This window comes from Platalea leucorodia, assembly GCF_965183815.1.
Source record: "Platalea leucorodia genome assembly, chromosome: 7".
Taxonomy (NCBI): Eukaryota; Metazoa; Chordata; class Aves; order Pelecaniformes; family Threskiornithidae; genus Platalea; species Platalea leucorodia.
This window is the reverse complement of record NC_138829.1, coordinates 3,329,598-3,354,157: the sequence shown is the minus strand read 5'-3', so window position 1 is coordinate 3,354,157 and position 24,560 is coordinate 3,329,598. Positions and strand designations below refer to the sequence as shown.

The 24,560-nt window shown below is 52.5% G+C and overlaps 2 protein-coding genes across 3 annotated transcripts; one reads left to right on the top strand and one right to left on the bottom strand.

Annotated features, from left to right (window-relative positions):
• Positions 1–72: 72 nt before the first annotated feature.
• CDKL1 (cyclin dependent kinase like 1) lies at positions 73–17,221 on the top strand (the record flags this gene model as incomplete). Its single annotated transcript, XM_082318763.1, has 9 exons — positions 73–240; positions 6,243–6,364; positions 8,668–8,740; positions 11,032–11,122; positions 11,874–12,074; positions 14,714–14,796; positions 15,315–15,371; positions 16,018–16,173; positions 17,108–17,221. 9 exons carry the CDS (start codon positions 73–75, stop codon positions 17,213–17,215), a joined length of 1,059 nt encoding a protein of 352 aa, XP_082174889.1. The 3' UTR covers positions 17,216–17,221.
• Positions 17,222–19,545: 2,324 nt separating this feature from the next.
• DMAC2L (distal membrane arm assembly component 2 like) lies at positions 19,546–23,690 on the bottom strand. Of its 2 annotated transcripts, none has more exons than XM_082317146.1 (5): positions 23,616–23,690; positions 23,292–23,401; positions 21,584–21,792; positions 20,561–20,732; positions 19,546–19,682 (listed from the first exon to the last, which is right to left on the bottom strand). In XM_082317146.1, the coding sequence occupies exons 2-5, from the start codon at positions 23,393–23,395 to the stop codon at positions 19,568–19,570; spliced, it is 600 nt and encodes a 199-aa protein (XP_082173272.1). In that variant the 5' UTR covers positions 23,396–23,401; positions 23,616–23,690; the 3' UTR covers positions 19,546–19,567. The 2 variants fall into 2 exon arrangements, with proteins under 2 accessions (XP_082173272.1, XP_082173271.1); XM_082317145.1 differs by having other exon boundaries at positions 23,505–23,687.
• Positions 23,691–24,560: the final 870 nt, after the last annotated feature.

The window sequence follows — 24,560 nt, the reverse complement described above, 5'->3', positions numbered from 1 at the left end:
AGGGCCCGCCCCGGCCCGGCCGCAGCCGCGGCGCTCCGAGGCGAGGGAGCAGCGGCGGGGCGGCCCGGCGCCATGGAGCGGTACGAGAAGCTGGGCAAGGTCGGGGAGGGCTCCTACGGCGTCGTCTTCAAGTGCCGCAACAAGGACACGGGTCAGATCGTGGCCATTAAGAAGTTCCTGGAGTCCGAGGAGGACCCGGTGATCAGGAAGATCGCCCTGCGGGAGATCCGCATGCTGAAGGTGGGCGGCGGGCGGGTCCCGGCCCCGCTGGCTCTCCGCTCCCCGCCCGCCGCCTCGGGGGCGCCCGGGGCGGGTGGGCTCCGCCGCCACCGGCACCGCTCCCTCCCGGGCCGGCTGCCGTGGGGCGCCGGCGGGCTGTGCCCCGCCGTGGCGAGCCCGGTGCCGCGGGCAGGGAGCCTGGGGAGCCCTGAGGGAGCTGCCAGGGGAAGGGGCGGGAGGAGACGGGCGTCGTGAGGGGATGGGGCGTCGTGAGGGGATGGGGCGTCGTGAGGAGATGGGGCGTGAGGGGAGCCGTGGGGAGATGGCGTGTCGTGAGGGGAGAAGCGAGGAGATGGGGCATCGTGAGGGGAGAAGCGAGGAGATGGGGCATCGTGAGGAGACAGGGAGAGGAGAATGGAGGCGATGGGGCGTGAGGCAGCGGTCTGAAAAGTGACCGGTTCAGTCAGTTTCCCTGGGAGAAAGCCGGAGCGGGTGGAAGAAGTCCCTTTGGGCAGGGATGGACGGGCCTTGGGATGGAGGTGATCCTCCGCAGCGCAGGCTGTCCCACGTCAAAGCCGATGTAGGTGGGGGCTGAGAGCCGGCACAGAGCAAGCTGCGGGGCGCCTGTAGATTTCCCCTGCGTGGGTGGTGGAGGAGCATCAACAAAGTCATGGCTGGGCCCCTTAGAGAGGGGGCTGGCACCACGTGTAACGGGCCGGCCGGCAGCAGCCCCCGCTGCGCCCAGGAGGTTCCCCCAGAGCCGAGGATCACTGGAGCTGGTGTAAAGCACGTGAGCCAAAAGCGATCCTAGACGGCACGAGGTGGGGGACAGCCACGGGACGCAGCTCTCCCGGCTCCCTGCTTTATAACCTGCCCCAGCTCCTCCTTCAGACGCCCCTTCTGAGCCCCCGGGGATCCACGCCGTCAGAGCCCGATGTGCAGGCGGGACTGAGCCGTGCATCGAGTGCCGGGGGCTGCGTCGGCTCAGGGGCATTCGCGTGTGGAAGCGACCGCAGAGCCGGCACCTGCGAACCACGGCAGCACCTTGTCTTTGCTGGTTCTTTCTTGACTTCTGTGTGAGAGCTCATCCTCACATAGAAGTGGGTCGCTCATTCAGCCTCTGTGTTTATTTTCTTGATGAAAATAGGAATAGTCGCACCCCAGGTCCATCAAGCATGCAGAAATGAGGAGAAACCCAGGAGAAAGAGGGAGAGGATGGGATAAGGTTTCCTTTCACGCAGCTTCTGGGCAAAGTTTCTCGAGCCAGAGGTTGTACCCAGTGCTTCATGCTTAGCAGACACCCGCAGACCGTTGGGAGTTTGTCCCATCTCTTTTCGAACCAGTGTATCCATTTGGTCTCCATAGTATCCTGAGGCAGTGAGTGCCACGACTTTAGCAATGTGTTGTGTGAAAAATATTTCCTTTTATTTGTTATAAACTTGCTGCTGGGTGATGGCGTACGCCTCCCTCAGTTGTGTGTTACAAGAAGCGGAGAGAGTTGTTCCCTTTTCACTCTCTCCGGGGTACTCATGGTTTTATACACCTCCATCTTCTCCCCATCGTCAGCTTTCTCTTTTCCGTGCAGAAGAGCCATAGCTTTAAAACACTGAACCGATTAAAGAACCGTATTAACAGCGTATTGGCTTATTAGAAATTTTAAAATAATGACTTCCAATAGGACTCCTTTTTACAAGAAACGTGCCATTCAGACCAGACGCGATGCATTCTTGTAGACAATCAGTGGTTTAGGACTTTGGAGTTAGCAAAACCCTATGGAAATCTGCAGAGAAAGATGTTCCATTTTATTTAAAGCTTCTTTCCCCAAGTTCATAGTCCCTTGGTCTCTGATTTCTGCGCGACACCGTTCACGGGCTTCGCTGCCGGTCGGTGTTTGTGTAGCAGCAGTCGAGCCTCATTGTGCTCAGCCTTCCTTCCCCTGAACTTGCCTTCGTTTGCTTGCTGGGAACCAAATAACTTTCAGATTTGCAATTATGTGCAAAATTTCAGCAGGTTGTGGTATTTCTGATACTTCCTTTCCCCAAATCTCTTTTGTGCTATCAGCTTGTCTTTCGTTGAGTATTCATGTATAAATAAGTGTTGTAAATGTTATTGGCAAAGGAATAGGAAAGCCTGATTCTCTGCCCGCTGCAGAAAGAGGCAGAATAAGCCTGGATGCCATCCTAGAAGAGCCATCATCTAGGGAAAAAACATTTATTTTTCAGTTAGATTTTGGGGAGAAGCAGCCTAAGTTTTTCTCCTGTCTGAAGCAGATGACATGTAGCTGTATCATTTTAGTAAACGATGCTGGAGATGCATTAAGATTTAAATGGTATTAAAGATCTGAAAAGGAAAATAATCATTGCAGAAGTCACTTGTGATGCAGGTGGTAAAAGCATCGCCCTTAGGGGTGCAAAGCCGACAGCACTGCAGCTAGCCACGGCGGGGTCTGTGTCAGGGCGCTGTCGATTTTAACAAGTGCAGACCTGCTTGCCTGTCTTTTCAACTTTTTCTCTGTAAATAGTAACAGTTTGTTTGTTTGTTGAGGTATTTCCTGGCTTAGGCAAGAACTAAGTGTTTGTCGAAGATGTAGTGGGATTGTGTTTCGTCAGTAAAAAACGTAGGGCCTGATAAATTATTATTCTGCGCAGTAAATACCTTGTAGACAAAGGGCTTTATATGGCCAGGAGCCATGGGAGGTGGGGTGGGAGAGCGGGGCGGTATGCAGAGCCTTGAAAGGCTCTGCGTGATCCCGATTCCATAGGAAAGGCTGGAAATAGATGGAAACAGAGCGAGTCTCCGTGTGAAGCCCACCCGTGGCGGTGGAAACCCGAGGCCTGCTGTTTCCAGAAGGGTATTGTCTCCCCAACCTTCGTGTGGAGGCTGGCACAGCTCTTAGCTCTGACATTGCAAAGATGAGAGAAAAACGCAACGCAAGGCTGTGTTCATATACAGAACAGAAAATACTCGCTATCACCTCAGCACGGGAGCATTTATAACTTCGGGGGAAAGCCCATGCAGGACATCTGGCCTGTACACAGAAGGCGACACGTGGCCTTGTCACCCAAGCAGGGGGCAGGGAGGGGAAGCCCATCCCGCACCAGCTGGCCACCGGCAGCATTGATAGCCTTGGAAACTGCCCTCTGAAACGCCGCGCCACCAGACTGGGACGTCGTTAGGGTCACTGGCAGATTTACGGTGGCTTTGCGTGCACGTCTGTGTGCACAAGAGACGTTGGCCCAGTGAACCTGACCGCCTGGAGCGCCCCGACCGTGGAGAATGGCCGTGAGCAAGGGGCGGGGAGATGCCATGGCGGGACTGCTCCCAGGGGACCCTCTCCAGGCCTCGCACGGGCAGGTTAACCCATTCTTGCGTGTGCAAGAGCTTGTTCACACAGCTGTGTCCCCTCGCAGCGTCCCTGACTCCGCTAGACCTCGTGCTTCCAAGCCCCAGCTCACTCTCTCCAGAAGCCCCGGCTCCATGCACCCGCGAGGATGGGCAGGACAGACTGCCGGGCACGGCCTCTCCTGTGAAAGTCGCTCCTGAAGGCTGACTGGTACAACCAGCCTGTAACCGCCAGAGGTTTTCCAGAGATCTCAATCGATTATTGTCGATTTAACTTGCTTCTTGCTTTACAGTCAGTTGGCAGTTATTTCGTCCTTACCTGCCTCTGAAAGTGGAATCTAAGCACTGCAGAGATTGTCTCATCTGCCTCCTTCCCGCTGGCAGCCTCGGCCGTGCCCAGCAGTTTGTCCGTGCTGGCAGGCAGATCTGCTGAGAGCAGCAGAGGAATCGGGCGCCTGTTACCCAGCATAGTTGCCGGAGGCCCAGCTTGCTCTCAGGTATCTCTGTTATCGCTGATCTCCAAGAACATAATACGCCGACACACCGAGTGCATGGAAAGGGAGGGATCCACTTTGCGCAGTCTAGTGGGAGCTGCTTGACTGGTGAGGGAAGGGGCCGTACCAGAGCCACGGCAGGTATCTGGATTTTGTGGTGGCGTCTGAACTGGTAGACTGGGCTTTGCCTAACGTGCCCGTGGCAAGTAGGTACTTTGCTCGATGTGGATATGCTTAACGGGATGGGTGGCATGGTATGCACACGATTCCTGGGAGAATCGCTGTCACTGCTGGGATTTTCAGCAGTCTTGCAGGCCGTTCTCTGTTTCTGATCATCTTTTGCAAAGTGGATAAGGAAGTGACGAGAATAGAGATGCTACTAGATAAATACCAAGCTTGAGAGGTGTTACAAGCCTCTTCCTTTGTGGTTTAATACTTTCATTAGCAGCCCTGCCATGGGAACTGAGGGTGCGCAGAGAAAATCTGTCCGTTATACGAGGTCAGGAGACACGGCCAGGGCAGAGAGGGTTTCGCTGACGGTTAGCCCCTGCTGACACTGTTGGGTGCTAGACAGGGAGGGTGCTTGGCGTACAGGTACTCACCGTGCAGGACTGAGGAGGTGGTCAGAAGATCTTGGTTGTAACCTAAGCTTGATCCAGACGAGTACGAAGGTCTTTGATGCTGGCAGATGGTTTACATGGCGTGGGCAGGATTGAAGGAACAAGACATGTATGTGGTGAGAGGTGCTGTTTAGAAAGATCAGCTCCTTGCTGCCAGTTTGCAGGACTGGAATAGCCACAAGGCACACTAACGGGGACCCTGTGTGTTGGCAGATGGGCTCAGTATAGTTTGGGTTCGGTATAATGATGTCCCCCAGAGGCAGTGAGCTCCCTGGAAGGTCTCTACAAGGAACTTTTACAGTGACATGCTTGAATAAAGTTACGTTTTGCAAAGGGGCCCACAGTGTGCCCGTCGGAGCACTGAAATGGCCCCTGCCATGTCCCTCCCACTCGTGACGGGCTGGCAATGAGGTATGGTAAGGGTCTTCTACTGACCTGCTCCTTTACTGAAGCTCACTGGTTAACCCCAGGGTTCAAGTCGTGGATTTCAGTGATCCTTCACCTTGGGGTTCACTGGCTGCTTCCCCACACAGCTGCATTCCTCAGTTGAGGCCCCTTACAGTTTTCTCTGGTCTTGACTCTCCGCTTCCTTCTCCTTTGCAGGCTTTTCCAGGAGGCTTAGAGGCGCCTTAGAAGATGGAGTTAGCATAACTCCTAGGCAATGCCCTTTCCAGCCTCCTTGCTTAGAAATGTGTTTGTTCTAAAGCCTCGGTCAGGCAAAGCCCTCGTGGATACGGGCCCTGCAAGCAGAAGGGATGGTGCCATGAGTCATCTGAAAAGAAATTACATTCCTGAGTTGGGTCTGGCTTTTCTTTGTTTCCTTTTCTGAACACTGTGTTGTGCCCCTTGGCTCAAGCCCTCTCCCGGCCCTCCCCCAAAATGTGGGCAAAAGAATAGGAAATGAGAAGCTCCGATGGTGTCCAGCCTCACCTCGTGCAAGGTGCATTCGAATAACCCTGCTGTGCTCAGGCTTCACGTGTGGTAAGAAGCTGTCTGAGCTCCCCAGGAGAGGAAGCCCTGGTACGAGCGCATGAAGAGGACTGCGAGGATGAGGAAGAAGCAGCAATAAAAATTCTCCTAATTAACCCGTCCAGATTCTGACAATAAGCTGGTGAAGCTGAGACCGTGTCCTTTACTCCTGTTTATCAGAGGAGGTCTTGGTTTCTCCTAAATGTGTATTTGCCTGCTACAGGCTCTTACCGTGTGTGATTTCCCAAGCTGTTCTCCAGGGAGAGCTGCTTTTCATTGTGGTGTAGTCAAGGGCCAGATGCGTACAATGAAGAGCGCTGCCGGAATAGCTGTGGGCACCGTGATGAATTCTTTATCTATGAGCATCTTTTCTAAGAGGCACTCACTGAAGCCAGGCTGACTTGCAGCCCACGGTCAGTTCCTAAAATAACTACACCACAGGCTGAGCTGTAGCTGAGCTCCTTCTTCACGTTGTGTTGTGCTTGTGTAAAAGGTTTCAGCTTAAGGAATTGAGACCCTTGTGGACAAAAGCAGTCCCCCCACCTTTACCTCACTCCCCCCTGCAGTACCTAACCTGTCCATCCGCCGTGTGTTACAGCAACTGAAACACCCCAACCTGGTGAACCTGCTGGAAGTGTTCCGGAGGAAGCGGAAGCTGCATCTGGTCTTCGAATACTGCGACCACACAGTTCTCCACGAGCTGGACAAGCACCCCCGGGGGTGAGTGGCCTGTCTCTCACTGGGAGCTTTGAGCAGAGGAGTCAGTGGGTGTCTATGTTGTTACTGCTCTGCAGTTTTCAGAGGAATTTCAGTAATTACCGGAGAGGTTTCTCAGCCCAGTGCCCAGGACTTGCTCTGTTACTGTGGTTTAGCAATGACGTCCACAAGAACTGCGTGTGAGCCTGGGTGCGCTCCTGCACAGTGCTGCTCACCAAGGAGACCGGAGCGCTGAGCCTGAGCGTTTGGGTGATTTTGGCTGCTCCTGAGTGGCCTGGGAGCATCTGGTGTCTCGCTGCAAAGAGGTTAGGGCTGCTGGGGGCATGCAGGGCAGTGGCTGGGTCCCCATCCCTGGAGGTATTTAAAAGCCGGGGAGATGTGGTGCTGAGGGCCATGGTTTAGTGGTGGCCTTGGCAGTGCTGGGTTAACGGTTGGACTCGATGATCTTAAGGGTCTTTTCCAACCTTAACGATTCTGTGATTCTATGCCGCCCTCCCTGCTGCTCCCCAGGTGTGTCGCACATCACCGTGGGAGGCTGTGCAAACCCAGGCTGTGGGCACCGGGGCAGTGTCGCTGAGCACCCAAATATACAGTCCGTAACGATGTCACTGATGACCTGCATGGCAGACCAGTGACTTCTAGCCGTGCTGCTGCGCTAAGGGGTGTGTTGGTTGGCAGGAGTTACCAGGAGCTGTGCCTGCACCTCTCTGCACAGCCTCCGTGAGCTCCCAGGTCAGATACCCTCTTCTTTAAACAGGCGCTTGCACAAAGCGTGAGCTACACGGGCAGAAGGAACGTTCTCCAGGACAGGGTTTGTTCTTTTGACACATTATAAATGGCACTCCCACTAAATACATTGTCCCTAATTATTCACAGTGACTCGGTGCTGTGGACATGCTAAGCAAAAGTTCATAAATCATTTTACAGGCCTGGAGCTAAATGAATTGCCTGCGGGAGACTAATTGGGGGTTGAGTAAACAGGAGCCTGTTATTCTCTTTCTCCCTGACGTGGAGCTCTAGAAGGAGAATGGAGCACGCTGATAGCAAACGGCTTTGTGAGCTGGTGAGCAGCTTTCACCCCGGTTTGAACCTGTTCACCTGCAATCTGAAGAGAGGATGGATAACCCTCTTTGAAGAAAATACTTCACATTTGCTTTCTATTCATCAGAACAACTCCAGTGTGAAGGGACATGTAACGCCTGGTTGCATACTTTGCTTTTGATCTTTGCTATGGCAGATGGTCAAGTCTTTTGTGGTCAGGATTAGGATGGGTGGGCACACGCCTCTTTGCACCATGTTTCCAGGTCATTTGACCAGCCTCATCCCCTCGTCAGGCTGTCAGTGCAGCACTCTCATCAGTCCAGGATGTTTCTGCAAGGAGACTCCAGCACTGCAGCAGCGGTGTCAGCACAAGGCCTTGGCTGACAGCCACGGAAGTTTAAGAACTGTTGCTCAGTAACCGAAAGAGGAGAGGAGGCTGGATCTTTAACAGAGGTTTTCTTTCTCTGAAGTGTTTGCCAGCCGTTGGAGGGAAGGAGAGGAGATGCAAACCAAAGTAGAGCTTTATACTCTTGTAGGACCATCCTTCCCTGTCCCATTTTGGTCACCTCTCTACTCTGGACAATCAATGATATGACAGCATTGCAAGTCAGAGCATGCATCTGTACCACGGATGCTCCACCACCTCCAACTCCCTGAGCAGTTGCAGAGGCAGAAATGCCTGCAAGGAGGCATTGCCAGGAAGCGTGGATACTAAGCACAGCCACAAAACAGGATTTGACATGGACTTGCATGCAGTGATGTGTGGTCACCAGCTGGCAGGCCTCATGCGGGTGGTGACTGAGTGGTACCAGACCCTCTGGCGTGCTCATAGCTGCCATAAATCCTTGTATCTTGTTGCACTGACTGGATTTGGAAGTGGTGTTGACGTTCCCTTTGATGCTCCTGCGACGCTTGAATGCTAACCTCGCAGGAGAGCATTGCTTTCTGCAGGGAGGTGCCAGCAGAGCTCAGCCTCAGCTGTGAAACACAGGAAGGGGTACAGTCTCCACCATCAGCAGCCCAGCCTGACTGGGTCCCTGCAGTGGAAGATCAACGAACTGAGGGTTGTTAGGTATTTCTTGTAACTTATTTATAGCAAGAAAATGCACCTAGTGTTTTTTCTCTGAGTTTTCTGACTTGGTCCCTGGTGGTTTTGCTCAGAGATCCCTGTACAGCGTTAGCACTCAAAGGCCTCCTCTTCCTTTTTCCTGTAATAGCTAAGTTATTTTTAATGGCCAAAATAAAAATGTGCTTTTTTAAAACAGGGTGCCGGAGCATCTAGTGAAGAGCATAACCTGGCAGACCCTCCAAGCTGTGAACTTCTGCCATAAACACAATGTAAGTCCCCTGAACAGCACTAACGCCTGCCGTAACATGGCTCTGGAGGAGAAGGAGATTCTGTTGCCATTTTCCTGATTACAGAGCTTTCATGGGATGAAGCCAGATGAAATTTCCAGTTTTCAACAGGAAACATATATCTGAAATATTAGTGTACACCCACAACAGTTGCATTTACTGTCACACAGGTCCCTTGCGTTTGCTGTCAAGGAATGATTTGCACGAATGACCTTAGACAAGCTTCCAGGCTGAACGGGAATATATCTTTGTATGTTCCCTGTGCCGGGCAGTAGAACTGATGTTTAGAAAACTGGCTTAACATCTAATCAGCTGAGAACAGAGCAAACTGCTGCTGATTTCCCAGAAATTCCTTCTGATGACAGTCGTAGGCATTGAGTCATGTTACCAGTTAAAAGGTTTCAAAAATTAGACACGGTAAACCAGTTTTACAACCCCTCCTCTGCTCTCTGGAGGGAAATGTGCATGGCAAATGTTTTGTAGAAAGCAGTGGGGACACTTTAAGAAGCAGGGAAGGAAAGGAGCCTTTTGGAGAAGTTCTTTAGGCAAACTTAGCTGTAATTGTCTTTGTTTATCTGCCAATATTTGAGATTTAAGAGTCGGGCAGGCGATCGCTCTGGAATGGGTGTTTTGTCTTTGCTGGGAGAATTATGTCCAGTTGAGCCACAGGAACTTGGCCATAGGTCTGTCCTGCTTCCAGGGTTTGTTGTTTTTCTTCTTTTTTTCTGTTCCCCCACTCAATCTGAAAGATTTAATGGAGTTTTAAAGCCGAGGGAACAATGAGATGCTGCAGTCTGACCTGCTGTAGGTCACAGGTAATGAGGTTTCATGGAGCTGCCCTTTTTGGAACTCCATGACACTGCTTTAACAAGCAGCATTTCCGTCCTCAGGAGGAGACACGATAATTTACCATCAGCTTAGCTAGGAAAAGTCCGAGGTGTTTGTGCTGAGGTGATGGTAGGGGAGGGACAACGTGAGGTGGACCCTGGTGGTTTCAGTAGAGCACACCATTCACACACAGGCAGAAGAAATGAAGGTCCCTGCTAGTCTGATCAGCAGAAACTCTTTCTGAAGCCCAAATTCCATTGTTGTGAACCTTCAGCAGGCAAGGTGACTTCTCAGGAATCAAAGAACTGCTGATGTTGGAAGAGACCTGTCGAGATCATCTAGTCCAGCCCTCCCACTCAGGCTGGGTCAGCTAGACCAGGCCGCTCAGCAACTTTCCCAGTCAGGGTTTGAGTATCTCCAAGGATGGAGGTTCCACAGACTCTCTGGGCAACCTGTTCAGGTGTTTGGCCACCCTCACAGTAAAAAAAAAAAAAAAAAATTGCTTACATTTAAATGGAATTTCCTGTGTGTTCAATTTGTGCCTGTTGCCTCTTGTCCTTTCACTGGACACCACTGAGGAGAGCCTGACTCAGTGGTCTTTACTTCTTCCCGTCAGGTATTTATACACATCGGTAAGATCCCCCCTGAGCCTTCTCTTCTCCAGGCTGGATGATGGTCCCAGCTCCCTCATCCTCTCCTCGGATGTCAGATACCCCAATCCCTTAATCGTTTTAGTGGCCCTTCACTAGAGTCACTCCAGTATGCCCACATCTTCCTTCTACTGAGGATCCCAAAGCTGGACACAGAACTCTGGATGTGTCTCACCTGTGCTGAGCAGAGGGAATACCAGGCGTGCTCTGGCATCTACAAGGATAGATAAAGTCCCACATCTAAACCATAGCCTTCCTCTCATCTGTGAGCTTTGCCAGCAAAATCATTTGCTTGTCTACCAGATTATCAGTAAATACAGTTCATGGACTTTGTCCAGGAACTGATCCCAGAAGGCCTATGCACCTCTCATTAGGATCTCCCCACATGTTTGTAAAACCAAGTCCCTTAGTAGGAGGGTGTTACACATAGCTGTGTCAAGTGAGTTGCATTTGCAGAGAGCCAGGTTAACAATCCTTGCTACGCAAACCTCGCTCCTCCTGCTCGCAGGTTCCCAGCTGCTGCTGGGAGCTGACTCAGGGTTGTCCAAGTGATGCAGAGCTATGCCTGAAGCTGGGAGCCTGCCCGGTGTCTCATCCCAAAGGTGGGGTATAGGCGGGGTAATTGTCCTGCCCAGCAGGACGTGGCTTTAGCTGCCCAGAAATCCTTTCATCTTCCTTTCAGCAGGAATGATTGCCTGGCACAATGTGCGAGGGGCATGTGGCTGAATTAAGAGGTTCTTTATCTGAAGGCCAGGTTAAATCCTTGCTTCTGACTTTGTTTTTTTCTGTCTCCAGTGCATCCACCGAGATGTAAAGCCAGAAAACATCCTGATAACAAAGCACTCGGTCATCAAACTTTGTGACTTTGGATTTGCTCGCATACTGAGTGAGTGCCGCCTTGCTACTTAGATGGATCGTTAACACGTGAAAGCTCAAATGAAGCGTAGGATCAGGCTTCCAGCCACCAGTAAAGACTCACTTGTCTTTGTCTGATGCATTCTGTATAGAGGCTGGCGTGTTTTGACAGGGAAGCTCTGCTAAAGGCCGGGTAGAGATCCCCAAACCAGCTGAAAGGGAGCTAGCCCAGACACCGCGATGCCAAGTGCCTCTGTAAACAACTGGGTCTGAGCTCCCTGCTGGTGCAGCTGCACTGCTGGTGGTGCTGGCGCTGGTAGATGGAAGTCGGCCGTGGGCATCTTGGAGCTGCCCAGCCGTTGCTTGTGCAATGCTGGAGGCACAGCTGGAGTTCCCTGGCAGGAGGAGCCCCTCTGGCAGAAGGCGCTGTCTCTGCAAACGATGGCTTCACATTTTCCGTTGTAAATAAACCCCCTAATCTGTTTTTTTTTAGCTCTTGTTCAGACAAATCACGTGGGCTTTGAGAACTGACCACTGGCTGGTGCAGGGCCCTGCTGTGGAGCTCTGCATATTTTCATCTGGAGAAAAATATGGCCTTGATTTTTGCCAAATCTTAAGTGTTTCCAAAGTTGGGTTCTGCTAGTGGCCAGTGACTCATCCTGTTCTGTAGCTATTCCCTGCCCAGGAGGTGCCCCAACATGTGTAACAACTGATGGCGGCTCACCTGCAGCGTTCTGATCCCACGTTCCCGTTTGTTTCTCTCCTTCCTGACCCCCACCTAGCTGGCCCCAGTGATTATTACACAGACTACGTGGCTACCAGGTGGTACCGCTCTCCGGAGTTACTGGTGGGAGACACCCAGTACGGCCCTCCCGTGGACGTGTGGGCGATAGGCTGCGTCTTCGCAGAGCTGCTCTCCGGGGTCCCTCTGTGGCCTGGCAAGTCTGACGTCGACCAGCTGTACCTCATCCGCAGAACCCTGGGTAAGCGAGCCCCGGTCTTCCCGATGCCTTTGGCCGGGCTAGAGCTTGCCCAGGAGGAGTTTCCTCTGCGGAGGGAATCGGGATTAGCCAGGAGGTGAATTTACCCAGTGGGTCTCTGCCTTTAGTAGGCGCTGGCTTTATTTGAGGTGTTACTGTCCTTTCAAGGAGCTGGGTTTTCCTGGCGTGACTTACACATGCACATCTTGTAGGAGATTGTGGAGTTGGAGTAACAGATGCTGCTTCACATCCTGGCAGGATTTGGGGAAATGAAGTTGGCGTCCACGTGGGTGGTGGCTGTTCTTCAGGAAAAGGTCCGTGGGGTGGAATTGGTTTCAGCCTGTGTGAGGCCGCAGTGCCAGGCTGTGGCTAAGAGGCTGACAACAACAGGGCTGCAGAGGCAGGAGCATTGCCTGCAAACCGCCCGAAACGGTTCTTCCACTCTCTTTAGCAGTGGTGGCCTCTGGGAAGCTGGGTCTGGTGCTGGGCAGTTTAAGAAAGGTGCGGGATGTGTTAGGTGACCACCGGATGCCCCTCCTGGCCCTTTGGGGTGGCTCAGTGACTACCGGGGTGTGGGGAGCACAGGGCCAGCCCCGCAGGAGGCAGAGAATCACCTGCCTCTGCTGCCGTCCTTTCCACATTTTCAGCTGTCGCCACACAGACAGAAAAATGAGATGCCCCTGTCAGAAAGGACCAGGAATGTTTTGCTAAAGGTTTGAAAGATCCAGGTATTTTTCAGGGTTTGGTACCAGCCGTTGGTCCTTGCTTCTAGATAACGAATAGTTGGCTTTAGTTCATCACAGCTTTGGAGGTCTCGCAAACATTGCAGGTGCCTGTTGGTGGCTGTGTGCTGGGGAAAGAGAGTGCGAACGTTAAAGTTTGACCGTTCCACCTGTTTGTCTTTATCCACCAAGGAATTTTAGGAGCCACTCTGGATTTGGAAAAGAGGTTAAATAAAAGAGCCATTATCCATGTAACACTTAAATTAATCCAGTCTCATTGATTCTATTTGATGTTGGTGGGTAACATCTGATTTCTTGAGTGGAAAGGAACAAATCCCCACTTTTAATGGAACTTTGTTGGAATGAACTGAGAATTGTAATTTTTACTGAGTAGTTTATAAAACTATAAAGGTGACTGATGGCTTTAAACAGATAAGCTCCTTAGCTAGAAAAATAGTTCAGCGTCAATTGGTTCAGCCTCCAGAATACATTTAGGCCAGCGTTTGGTAAGTTATAATTTGTTTTTAATGATAGTTTTTAATGATATTATCAGCCAGAAGAAATTCCCTTTTGATCCAGGTGATGGGCTGAGGCAGTGTTTACAGAGAGAAGCTCCTTGGGCCAAGCTGTGTAATTACGGTGGTTTGCCTGTGGTACTGGCTCTTGTGTTACGGATTTGATTTTAACATTTTGCTTGTTCTGAGCTGCTCTGAGCTTCAAAAAAGGGCCGTGAAGCTGCAGTGGGGAAAAGCTACAGCACGTTCCTGTTGGTGCTGTATTTCAGCTCTTTTCTATACACCATCCCTAGGATCCCCAAGAAGAATTTCACCCAATATGAGTTAAGTTTTAATGAAGCTGGAACACTTGTGGTTAGCCTGTCCCCTTCCAGCAGTCGGAGACGACACGACTGTTTATGCAGACAGGCTGCCTCTTGGGAACCCTTGTCCTTGGAAAATGCTGAAACACAGCACTGGTGCGGAGAGCAGGCCAGCAGAGCCCTGCTCGCCCTCCCTCCCACACAGCGCACCACCGGAGCGTGCCCACGCTGCCATGCGGCCACCTCCAAACCAAACAGCGGCTCCTGCCAGTTACTCCTCAGAGCCCTGGGCTGGCCCGTCGCCTCTGAGCTGAGCAGGGGAGCGAGCTGCTGACCTGCTCTTGCTTAACACTTTGGGAAGGATCCCTGGCTGAAGCTCGGTGCTGTGGCACGGCTGGAGTTTCAGATCCCGGTAGGTGTTTGCACAGCACCCTCTAGCTATGATCTGAGACGCGTTCCCCCGCTCACCGGCGCACAGACCGCGAGTTCGGCCGGCGCGCGGTGGAGGTACAGGTGCTGGCACAGAGCAGACGTGTTTGTGCAACTTAGTGCCTTGCCCACCTCATTCCTGCTGTTCTACCAGGGGTCTTTTTGCTAGTGGACATCCAAGTCTGCAGTTACCCAAATCACGCCGTGACAGGATCCAGGCATTTGGCAGGGGGGGATATATAGAAAGATGTATTTTTCCAGGCCCCCGGCTATAGTGGCCACAGTTCATAAAAGCCCCTCTGCTGCACAGCAGAGGACCTCAGAGCCTGGAAGAGGCACAGCAGCTGAGTACTCCTGCTCCAAAAACTGCTCCCACCAGCTGAATTCCTTGGAGCTATTTACAGCACGAGGCCCGGGGCGGTTGTGAGTGCGGGCAGCCGGCGCTGTGTGGCCCTGCCTCTCATCCAGCGCAGTCCCACGGCTGGGGGATCGCTGATGTCCTAGGCAGACGTTAGTTTTCACAAAAGAACATGTCATCGGCTCGCCTGATGGTACTCCGTCTCTTTAGACGCTCTCTCCGATGGTGTCAGCCTTGTTAGAGGATATAAGCTAGTTCAGTACAGGCACTGTGAAAACAACAAATTAATCTTTGCTTTTCTTATTCTTGGTGAAAGGGGATCTTATTCCCAGGCACCAGCAAGTGTTCAGCACCAACCAGTTCTTCAGCGGGGTGAGAATTCCAGACCCAGAGAGCATGGTAAGAGCCCCCTCCAGACGCGCTTCCCCTGCGCCTGGCGCTAACCACCAGTCTGCAGCGCTAAGGAGACACGGACAGAGAAATGTTCCTGCTTCTTTGTACCCAGAGTACACGCGCTGTCTGCTTTGGAAGTACGGCTGGCAAAGCCTCGCTTGCTCAGCCTGAGCAGCCCTTTGCCGCGCAGAATTTTTTCCCTACCCAAGAGCTTTGCCCTCTACTTGCCGATGTGCACTAGACTAGTATTTGGAGGTGGCTGAACCCCCCTCCTGACGCTTTAACTGATGCCCTGTGTAAAAGCAGTCAAACAAATGCTTACTCTCCGCTCCTTCTCCCTGCTCTGGCGGGCCGGCAGCCAGCCTCCCCATCCTCAGTAACGCCAGGCAGCTCCCCTCTAAGCACGTGAAGCGACCGATGCAGTTTGTGAGGTACGGGGCATGTTGCTATGGAAAGCTGGTTCTCTGTGTCCTGATGAATGAAAATCTTGCTAATATGAATACGCTTTTTTTTTTCCCCTCCAGGAGCCGTTGGAAATGAAATTCCCTAATATTTCATACCCTGCTTTAGCTCTCATGAAGGTAAGAAATGACAGCTGGTGGAGGAGCGCCGCACTGAGCCTTAGCAACTGCAGTCTGTTTTGCTTATCAGCTCCTAAACGGTTTGAGTTGGCTACTGAATTATCAGAGATTGATTGAAAAACAGAGCTGGAGGGGATTTGCAGAGGACTTTTAATCCACTCCTCTCTAATCCACTCATCTTTACCACGGAGGTGGAAAACATTATTCCCTTACTAAGATGGAGGGAATGGAAACTGGGAGGCTGGAGACATCGCAAAGAAGGTGCAGCTGTGGATAGCGCTGGCTGCGCCAAATGCTGGAACCAGATAGCTCGTGCCGTAGCGGATTCCCCCGTTCAAGAAAGTTGTTCTTTCCAAATGCAAGTTACCGGCTTAACTGGTTTTTTGAGGCTTGATGGTTTGCTACACCATCCAATTGTAACTGTCCCTCTAGCTGCAATTTCTGTTTCTGCCTTGTGGCAGTTGTTCAGTATTAGCTGCTTCGCAAGCTTCATGCTGACTCTGAAAAGCCGCTCTTAGAATCCATTAAAAATAAAAGTTTAACACGTGTATCTGTGCGAATACTCGCTGGCTGTGGGGAGCAGCTGGAATTGCGTGGACCTGTTTAACGAGCGTTCTGTGTGATCCTTTACTTCATCTTTTCCAAGGGTTGCCTTCGTATGGACCCTGCGGAGAGGCAGACGTGTGAGCAGCTGCTGCAGCATCCCTATTTTGACAGCATTAGGGAGGCAGCGGAGCTGGGGAAAGAACATGACAAAACGGCTCGGAAAGCAGCCAGGCTGCCTCGGAAGCACGTGCCAAGGGTAACATTTTCATAGCAGGACTTCATGTGCTGTGCCTAAGGAGGGGACTGGTTCTCTTTGCCTCCCAGGAGGTGGGCTCACGCTGGCAGCTAATGGTGAGAGAGAGCTGCTCCATTGACCGGTCGTAATTTTAGCCCGAGGAGAAAAGGAACCTCCTGGCTAGAGAGTAACTCGGTACAGACCGCGTTCTGCAGCGCAGCTCCGTTGAGTCACTGGGGATAAGTAGCACGGCGATGTGAAAAATCAGGTTTATCCAGGAATGTGCGCTCCTGACAAAGTACAGCGGGATAGCTGAACAAACTGGACGGGCTTGCGTGGCTGGTTCAGTCTGGAGTTCTCTGGGATCTCTTTGCCGCTTTTGATTCCCAAATTATGGAGATGGCACAAATGCCCAGTTCCCTTTGTAACTGCCGATGGGCTGTGAGCCCTCGCTCGCTTCCAGGCGTTGCCCAGCGCGCTGGGTGTTTCTGCAGCCGGAGCTGCCAAGCAGGTCTCTCCCTGCTGCTTCAGTCTTCCCAGCCTCCCGCCCACGCCTCCGAATCCAGCCCCAGGACCAGCGTCAGTCCGCGGTTCGTTCTTCCTCTGCGCCGCCTTCCCCGTGACAGCTCTAACGCTGAACTGGTGGCGTGCAGGGAAGTTGGCGGTGAAGGCTGGAGAACGGCTACAGCGTATAAATTCCTGGATCAAACTGATTCGCCTCTTCCGTGTCTATGACAGAGGATATAACAGTAATATTTTTCTCGCCCTGGGTGACTGGAAGAAATCCCTCTAACGAGCTGTTCTGGTTGCAGTCCAGTTGTAGATCCATGACTCTCAGTTTGAAAAGTACAGGATTAGAGTATGAATAGTTCTATAGCTTCTATTCCTTTTTGAGACGTGCAATGCATGCCTTGTTCTCCTTTCAAACAAATACACAATGTGACTTTTCCTTCAGTTGCAGCTCCTGCCTCAGTTAACCAGTGGCAACGTTCTGCCAGCGTTGGACAGCAAGAAGCCCTGCTGCAAAACCAGGAGATCGGACTACCACTTCCCTAACATCTAACCGGAGGGCAGATTAAAAACTATTTATTGTTCAAAGTTCAAGTCATTCAGGATTTATAAAAGGAGGCTACGTGGCGGAAAACTAAATTAATACATCTTAGGACATATACAAAAGCGGTCTGCAAGGTAACGTACTCTGGGTCACTAATGGAAGGCAAGTGATGCACAGAGCGAGCTCCAGGCTCATGTGAGGCAGCGTTCTGTGTAGGAAAATGCATTTGTTTTGCTTTAATTTGTGATTGTTTACTGGTTTGTGATTGTATACTGGTTTCTGATTGTATACTAGTTCGCGACTGTACACCGGTTCAGGATTACTGCAACCCGGTGTTTACAGCGTGAATTTAAAGACTCCGTTGCCTATCCATCGCCTGTATTTCAGACCTGGCAGAAGAACCGCAGCCTTGCCAAACCCATCGGAGTCCCGCTGTGTCAGAGCAGCAATTCTGCGTTAGACTGGGGCCGGCACTGGTCCCGCAGGGAACCGTAAACCCGCGGCCGGTGCGAGTGCAGGACAGACGTGTGCGTGTTTGCGAAGAGAGGCTGCCCGACGGCGCCGGTTAGAAGCCGGCTGCGGTAGCACCGCTGCAGCGGTACGGCCGTCCTACGTCCTGCGTTTATCGAGCACAAAGGCTTGAAAGTCCTGGTACTGACTGGGACTGGATGGAAGCTCAGCAGGCGCTGTCACCAGGAGGGGAACAGGAACGACAGAACCTCTTGTGCCCTTAGTCTTTTCAGAGCTTCTCCTGCCTCTTTCTTCCTTGCTTTACGAGGTTGTTTTTATTTGCTGTTTCTGTCAATAGTGAAGTCGCTTGCCCGTAGCGTCACAGAAATTGTTTTTATCAATAATTCATGAATATAATTTATAACATGGGCCAGACACAGGCAGGAATTCTACCTAAGCCTACGTATTAGAATGATTTTTGGGTTTTGTGTAATCTCAGGATGTAACACTGTTGATTTTGAATAAATGGAGCTTGTTTTTCCAATTTACTGGATGTGTTTTACTGTACGAAGTTTTACTACTGGGCAAGGAACAGCCCCTTTCTGCTTGAAACCTAGAGCAAAAACGTTTCCCTTTCCCAGTACTGTTCTGTGTTCACCAACAGTAAAAGCAATTTCAGTGGGACAGCTGCCATATCCTCACAGACTGTGCCCGCCTACCTTTTATTTCATACTATAATTTAATATATTTTCATCTTGTACGTTGTGTCCGTAGGTAGTTTTGGTTTTCTCGGAGAGCTTTGGTGTTCCGGTATTTTCCGTGTGGACTTCCAGCCATCTCATCCTGCACCGGCGCAAGGCGGGCGCTGTTTGTAGGCAGGCGATAGCCCGGACACGGCCCTGGGCCGCACGGGCTGCGGGAACTTCACTTCTGGACACCGCTCCTGCCCGCTCCGCGCCAGGAGGTGCCAGGAAGAATCGGCCCCAGGATGCAGCTGGTGCAGCAGGTTCTCCTCTCTGGTGCCTGGCGTCACCTCCTTCAGAGGACAAGGTGACGGCCGGGGACAAGGACGGAGACTCGGTTCTGCAGAGGCAGCCATGCCTGAGACATCACCATGGAATCTCCTTTCTCGGAGTCGCTGCCCACCGCCGTTCCCCTCCCACCAAAGCCGGGAATTTGACTAAAAACGCTATTTTCTTCCTGAGGAGGAATCGTTCCCTTACTTAGCAGGAGTGATATGGAGGCAACTGAAGAGGTACGCAGAACTAATTCAGTCCGCGTCGGCCTACGGCAAAAACGCGCGCGAGGGCCTATCTAAGAGACCCCACCCCTCCACGAACACAGCGACGCTCGGTTCCTCGGCGCAGTGGTTCTGCGGTTAGGCTGCCTGCCTGCGGATCACTCCGTTTAAAACAAACCAGGGCTACGTGAGTCAAAGAGTGAAGAACGGAAAAAAAGACCCAGAAGCTGTTTTATGAAATCGTCGCCCACTGGCGGGGGGAGATTCCCGGAGAGCGAGCGGCTCTCGTTCCCACGGCGTCAGTAACGCGCAATAAAAGCGTACGGCGCTGCTGTTCCACAACACTGACGGTCCTCCCGCTGTCGCTTTGCACAAGAATTTCTGTGCAATTAAATATTTGAAAACTTCTACTTGATGTATTAACAGCTTCCTATAAAACCAGGAAAAAAAGACTACGCCCAGAAGCCTGCCTTCTCTGTTGCCGATTCACCATATAGTTTCAGCTTAATAAAACTTCATTGCATAAAAGATTGCCTACAGCTTTTAAGGCTGGATTGGGAGATCTGGGCTTATCTTCATACCTGGAAATACAGTAGAGCCTACAACTTAATTTATGTGACATATGATAAATACTAGGACATCAAATACGTCTCAATTCTGTGCAATTGTGTTTATTCTAAATCCAGCTCCAGCTCCAGGTTTGGCAGTGCCTGCTGAAGGACGCGAACAGTAGTTTCTTTCTCTCTTATTCCGGGAAGGTCACTCAGATACAAATATTCAAGGTTCCTATAAATATTTAAAAAGAAAAGTCAGCAACTGCTATTTAACTGTTGACACAGAAATTGGACAAAGGATTACCCTACCATCGTTATTTTGAGTATTTTAAAAGGTTACTGCTTCTAATGGAAGGTTTTTTTCTGAAGTGGGTGCTTAAAGTTTTTGGCTCGCTGGAATTTCAGTCCTTCTACACAGCTTAAAAAGAGATCCCGGACCCCCCACAGCGTCAGCGTGAGGCGTGGGAAGGCAATAAAGGTTACAGGACACCGTCAAAGCCTGCCCTGGAGAGGAACTGCAACAGCGGGGTCGGGAGTAGAAACCAAGGCGGCTGTTAATGACTTCTTTTCAAGCAAAACCCAGCTCGTGGGCTAACGGGAAAAGCAGCCGCACGCATTCACTGCTCTTGCAGAGGTGGTGTCGGCAGAGAGCACGTGTCCTGCTCTCATTTGTGCGGCAATCAACATTGCCCAAGCCCCTTCAGGAGGCAGCGGGAGATGCCGTGCTCTGCTCTGAAGGCAGCAGCGCGACTACGGGTTCACGTGCCGCAGCGGACGGTTCTGGCGTTCTCAGCTGCAGGCCTCAGCGCTAGGCAGCTCCCCGACACCAGCCTTAAAGGGCTGACTAACACGTGGACATTAAGCCGCGCGTCATTTCAGAGCTATCCACGACACCGTCTGCGACCACGCTTGAAGAACCGTTCCCTGCAGCGGCAGTGCCGTCCCTCCGGGGCTGTCGTTCAGGTCAGTCCCCAGCCCAGCCACCCCCCAGCCCCGCGCACGTCTGGAGCAGCCCAGGAACGCTCAGACTTCAGCCCTTCGGTCAACACAACCCCCAAACCGCGGGCTGGGAAGAGCGAGGGAGCAAGAAGACCTCGGCAGCTCACGTACGTCAGCTTGTGAAGCGCAATGATGCCTTTATCTGTGACGTTCCCGCAGGAAATGATCTTCAGCTGGAGGAGACTCTTCTGGAGATTCTTCGTCTCGCTGAGCCGCTGCAGGCACTCGTCCTGTATGTAAATACACTTCTGCAGTGTGATTTCTGTAACGTGTTCAAGACCATCTGGAAAAAACAAAACGAGTACTCGCTTCAGAACTCCAGGAACAACCCCTGCCCGTTAGGTTCTCACTCGCCAATTTAGTAGCTACCTCCAAAACCCCACGGCAACATGCTCCCCTGTACAGTAACGCACGCTGACGCTCCAAAGCTCCTTTATGGGACTTCAAACATATGAAAACCCCAGGGTTTGTATCCTTTTGGTAAGATTCTAAGAGCTTTGACGTGGGCAAGTAACAAAAAAAACCTCTGCAAGTCTGGGAGATAAATGATGACTCTGAAATAGGAACGTAATAATGCAGGAAATTCAAGGTCCCCTGCCAATAAAAAAATAAAACGGTCTGTTCCCCATTTTGGTTTTTGTTATTTAGAGGAGACCTGAAACAACCTCTTTTTTATTTTGTAAGAAACTGAGAGCTTGCTGCTTTTTTTTTGTCTTTGAAGACATCATAAATGCCTTCACAGGCTGTATTATGACTTCACAGACACCAAAAACATCCCTTGGCTTAGAAGAAAAAGAATATTTAAAGTAGTGCTTTTTGCCCCCAGCGACTTAACTATGAACTCAATGAAATAGCAAATCTGTGTCGCGCCTCCTTAGTGCGGCTGTCACTTCAGGGAAGGGCTGGTGAAGTTCCCAATCTCTTTCTGCTCCACACCACGCCCCCAGCAAAATCTTAGGTGCTGCTGAATATTTGTAGAGCCATTTTAAGGAAAAAAAAAAAGAAAAAAAATTGCAAAACATTTCTCTCTGTCTTACTAAGGAATGAGAAAATGACCCGGTTATTCGTATTTTGATGCAACTGGAAGAACGAAGACCGATCAGTATAATCTTTGCACAGCTGCGTCTACATTACCCAAATAGTCAAATCCTCTGTACATGATGCACGAGTCCGTGGCATTAATTGCCTCTATCTTGTATTTCCCCAGGGGCCCCGTGGGGAGGCCGTTGTAGTCCTGCTGCCATTTCTGATAGCCTCGATAGCGCACCAGGGCGCCGCATCGCAACAGCCATTCTGAAGCTGCCCTGTCAGGGCCGACGGCTTGTATGCGTTCGTAGTCCACTCTGCCAAGACAGAAAGAGCATTCGCACGGTTTCTGGAACGCGGCAGATTTATTGGCTTTACGATAATAATACTGCACAACAAATATTTGGAGCGGTGTGTGACGAGATGTCAGAAAAGTAAGAATATGATTTACTGGAAGTGGTTTGCATATAATTATTTGGATTGTGCTGGGTCTTAATCAGTCTGGCATAAGATTTTTTTAAACTTGTTTTAAATGGCAGTTACTTTTGGTAAAAAAAAGAAAGAATACAAATGCAATTTGACTTGGCATGTGTTAACCCTTCTAATAGATTGTTTCGTTCCATGTCTCTAAGGAGAGATAAAAAATGCCTTTCTCTGCCCAAAGTAAGGCTTTACAACAATTGCAAATTCATCCCTCAAACATATTTTGATTATATAGAAACTGGACATTGCCTGTCACATGTCTGTCATTCCTGAAGCCGCCTGCTCAACAATTACAATATTTCAAAAAGAGACACTTCAGCAATTAGTTAAAATCCCTGGACCCATTCAGTTAAAGGACATCTTTGGTGAGCAACGCCGCAGACAGAAGCAGAGACCTGGAAGACTCCTGCCTGGCTGAGCTTCCCGCCCCGTTACAGCAAGCAGCTACACCGCGCAACCCTTTCCACAGAACTAGAAGAGCTAAGGCAACGCTATTAGCTACTGGCAAAAGTTATGGGCAGAGGGAGTTTCACAGAGAAAGGCTTTATCTTTCTAAAAGTAAATGTGAAACCCTTGTGTGGCTGAATCACATTGTAAACGATGGGTTGGTTAGATGCTTTTTGGAATAAGTAGAATCATAGAATCGTTAAGGTTGGAACAGACCTTTAAGATCATCAAGTCCAACCGTTAGCCCAGCACTGCCAAGCCCACCACTAAACCATGGCCCTCAGCACCACATCTACCCTTCTTTTCAATCCCCCCAGGGATGGGGACTCAGCCCCTGCCCTGGGCAGCCTGGGCCAGGCCCTGGCAGCCCTTTGGGGGAAGAAGTTTTTCCCAATACCCAACCCAACCCTGCCCTGGCGCAGCTTGAGGCCGTTCCCTCTCGTCCCATCGCTTGTTCCTGGGGAGCAGAGACCGACCCCCCCGGCTCCAGCCTCCTTTCAGGCCGTTGCAGAGAGCGATGAGGGCTCCCCTCAGCCTCCTCTTCTCCAGGCTGAGCCCCCCCAGCTCCCCCAGCCGCTCCTCCCCAGCCTCGTGCTCTAAAGTAAAGGCACCATGGTTGTGCAGCCGGGGGCAAGGGCAGGCTGGCGTTTAGGGCGAGAATCCTCCTGGCCACGGTGCCTCGGCCAGGCGGCGAGGGGAGCAGAGCGCACGCCTTCCTCTGCAAGGCCACAGCTTTGCGAGGGGGAACAGGTACGGAACCAGCCCTGCCAAGCATCCGCACGCAATCCGGGGGAAACGAAGAGCGCTGATAACAGAACACGTTGTCTCCAGTCCTGGGACTTAGCGAGCCCCGTTAACCGACCGGCGCACACCCGCTCGCCCTTACTTGTTGAACACGGCATTCAGCCATCCCCAGAAGCCTCTGCAGGCGCCCGGCGGCGGCAGCTTGCCGAGGCCGCGCACCGGCTGCCCGAGTTTTCCCCACAGCATCGTGTTCTTGAAGAAGAGGAGAGAGGGGAACGGGAGATGTCATTCGCAGCGCCCGCTCCCGGAGCAGCAGGCCGGCCGGCCCGCCCCCGCCTTCCCCGCAAGGCCTAACCGGGTCTGTCAGCCCAGCGGAACGACGGCTGCAGGGGGAGGCAGCGCCCTGAGGGGAGGCCCCCACCGCCGCCCTCCCGGGGTCCCCTCCCAAGGCGCCAAGCAGACGAACCGTACGCGGACGCTGACCCGACCCGGCTCGACCCGGCCCAGCCCAGCCCGGCCCGGCCCGGCCCTCACCGCCGCCGCGGAGCGGGCGCGGAGGAGGAGCCCGGCCCGCTGGGTATCACCGCCCCCAAGATGGCGGCGGCGGCGGCAGCGGGGCTGCTCCGGCAGCGGGCGGGCGGCGGCGGCGGGGCCGCGGCGCTGTGGCGAGCCCAGCGCCGCCAGCGGAGGTGAGGCCGCGGGGCGGGAGCGGGAGGCGGCCCTGCCCGCGCCCCCGCAGCCCTCCCCTCACGGCGGGAGAGCGGCCGCGGCGGGACGGGGCCGGGCCGTCGCCCTCCCGTCGGGGTCGGGGCGGGAGGCGGGCTGCCCCCCCGGGAGGGCCGCCGGGGCGAGCTCACGGCCGTGTCTGTCTCCGTGCAGCACTTTCGACGTGGCGGTGGTGGGCGCGGGAATCGTGGGGCTGGCCTCCGCCCGGGAGCTCGTCCGGCGGCACCCCTCACTCGCCCTCGCCGTGCTGGAGAAGGAGAAGGAGCTGGGTACGGTGCCGCTGTGTCTGCCTCGGCCGTGCGTTCGGGTTCCCGGGCGTCCGTCTGTCGGAGATCCTCACTGGAGCACGCACCCACCAAAACCTCGGTGTTTCATGAAGGGAAGCTTTGCTTTTGGGTGGGCGAGCAGCCCTGGGGGGGCATCTGCCCCGTCGCTGGTGGCGGATTCCCCCCTCCGGGAAGAGCATCTCCGTTCCCAGGCGCCGCTGGCTTTGCCCCGGTGGGGGATCTCCTCCTGCCTTCGCCCAGGGACGCGTCCTTCAGTGGAGAAGCAGCGTTGTCACCAGCCTGTGCTTCGCTGCTGGGACTTCAAGTTAGGACTTTAAGTTAAGAAAAGACTGAACGTTGCCGCTTCACGGTTTGGAAGCGGCAGGTCTTACTGGTCTGGGGCTCCAGCAGCAGCAGGG

Excerpts from the sequence above, each read along its gene's own strand:
- DMAC2L (XM_082317146.1), bottom strand. The coding sequence starts at position 23,395 with ATGCTGTGGGGAAAACTCGGGCAGCCGGTGCGCGGCCTCGGCAAGCTG. Across the intron at positions 20,733-21,583 it reads CAGAGGATTTGACTATTTGG|ATGGTCTTGAACACGTTACA; the intron begins GTAATGTAGACG and ends TGTTTTTTCCAG. Across the intron at positions 19,683-20,560 it reads ATTGCGCTTCACAAGCTGAC|GAACCTTGAATATTTGTATC; the intron begins GTACGTGAGCTG and ends AAATATTTATAG.